The following is a 1,514-nucleotide window of genomic DNA, read 5'->3' as shown; positions in this document are numbered from 1 at the left end:
CACAGCACACGCACCCATCATTCATACAGCCACCCATACATCCACAAACTTACACGCAGCACACGCACCCATCATTCATACAGCCATCCATACATTTACAAACATACACAAAGCACACGCACCCATCATTCATACAGCCACAAACATACACACAGCACACGCACCCATCATTCATACAGCCACCCATACACCCACAAACTTACACACAGCACACGCACTCCATCATTCACACCGCCACCCATACACTCACCAACTTACACACAGCACACGCACCCATCATTCATACAGCACACGCACCCATCATTCATACAGCCACCCATACACCCACAAACTTACACACAGCACACGCACCCATCATTCATACACCCACCCATACACCCACAAACTTACACACAGCACACGCACCCACCCTTTCTGTCGCACCAGCAGCTGTGGCTCGTCTCTGGGGCCCTTGGCGTGGGTGTACAAGTGGGGGTATGAGTTGGGTTTCTCGTCAAGGTTCCTATCCAGGTGTATGTACGAGTGCGAGAGCATGGCCGTGTATGTGTACAGCGAGTAGCTGCAGTGCATAAAGGTCAGGTCAGACCACTGCGCAATGACCTCGGCCAGTTCGAAGTTCTGGTTGATGTCAAAGGCCCGCTCCAGGCGATGGAAGACCGTCCGGTGCAACAGCTGTAGCAGGTTGTGGTCCGTGTATTGGTCCTCGGTAATCGCGGGGTTCTGGAGAGAGAGCCACACACATGATGTTGTAGCAAGTCAGATGGTTGAGAACGGTCAGTCCTGATTTAAAGGCGATGGTTAGCTGGCACAGGGTACAGTAAGTACGGCGATGTACACCACGCACAGGTGTCGTACAAGTTATATTGATATGTGAGCGCTCGGAAGACGGGGTGGGTGGAGACACACATGAGAGCTAGCAGCGCCATACCAATCCCAGTCACTGTGATGTTGTAGGAGTGAGTTGGTATTCCGGTGTCGGCGATTCGTGGCACGCAGTTGCGCCGGCAAACGTTAATCACGCACTAACTATTGAAGATCGATGGATGTGTTGTTGCGCTAGCAAGTTCGGGTCTGAACGCCTTGGCTGTGAGCATGGTCAAGGGCCACGACTAGATACACTAAATTAAGACACACCCACATCTCCCAATATAGAACAAATGCTATTGGTACTCTGCACAGCTACCTAAGTACACTCAAGTACTTCCCATAAACTGGATTGGCATTTACCCTTCCCAACAATTGCACCAAAGCCTCGACTGGAGGAAGCAAGCTACACCGACATATCCGAATAGACTTTACAGGCGACGCTATTTGCACTCTGTACAATCGCATAATACAATGTTGTTGTTGTACTTGTATACCTCCTACTATTCGCATAAGAAAAGCAGCACATGATCCATTGAGTGCTCATAACTCTAGAATTACATACGCTGTCAGTGTGGAAGTGCGATATAACTCACTATAACAGACTATACAAAATACTATCTAAACGACTATGAGCGACGTGCACACAC

The 1,514-nt window shown here is 49.5% G+C and overlaps 1 protein-coding gene across 1 annotated transcript; it reads right to left on the bottom strand.

Moving 5' to 3' along the window:
* Positions 1-354: 354 nt before the first annotated feature.
* On the bottom strand, positions 355-720 carry SARC_11135 (hypothetical protein; the record flags this gene model as incomplete). The annotated part of the gene is made up of 1 exon (XM_014294784.1): positions 355-720. A coding segment is annotated over one exon (366 nt), but the record flags the coding sequence as incomplete, so codon positions are not given.
* Between the last annotated feature and the right edge of the window lie 794 nt (positions 721-1,514).

The sequence above is a fragment of the Sphaeroforma arctica genome (assembly GCF_001186125.1).
Source record: "Sphaeroforma arctica JP610 unplaced genomic scaffold supercont1.1543, whole genome shotgun sequence".
NCBI classification, from domain to species: Eukaryota; class Ichthyosporea; order Ichthyophonida; genus Sphaeroforma; species Sphaeroforma arctica.
The sequence above is the reverse complement of the archived record's forward strand: the minus strand, read 5'-3'. Positions and strand labels throughout refer to the sequence as shown.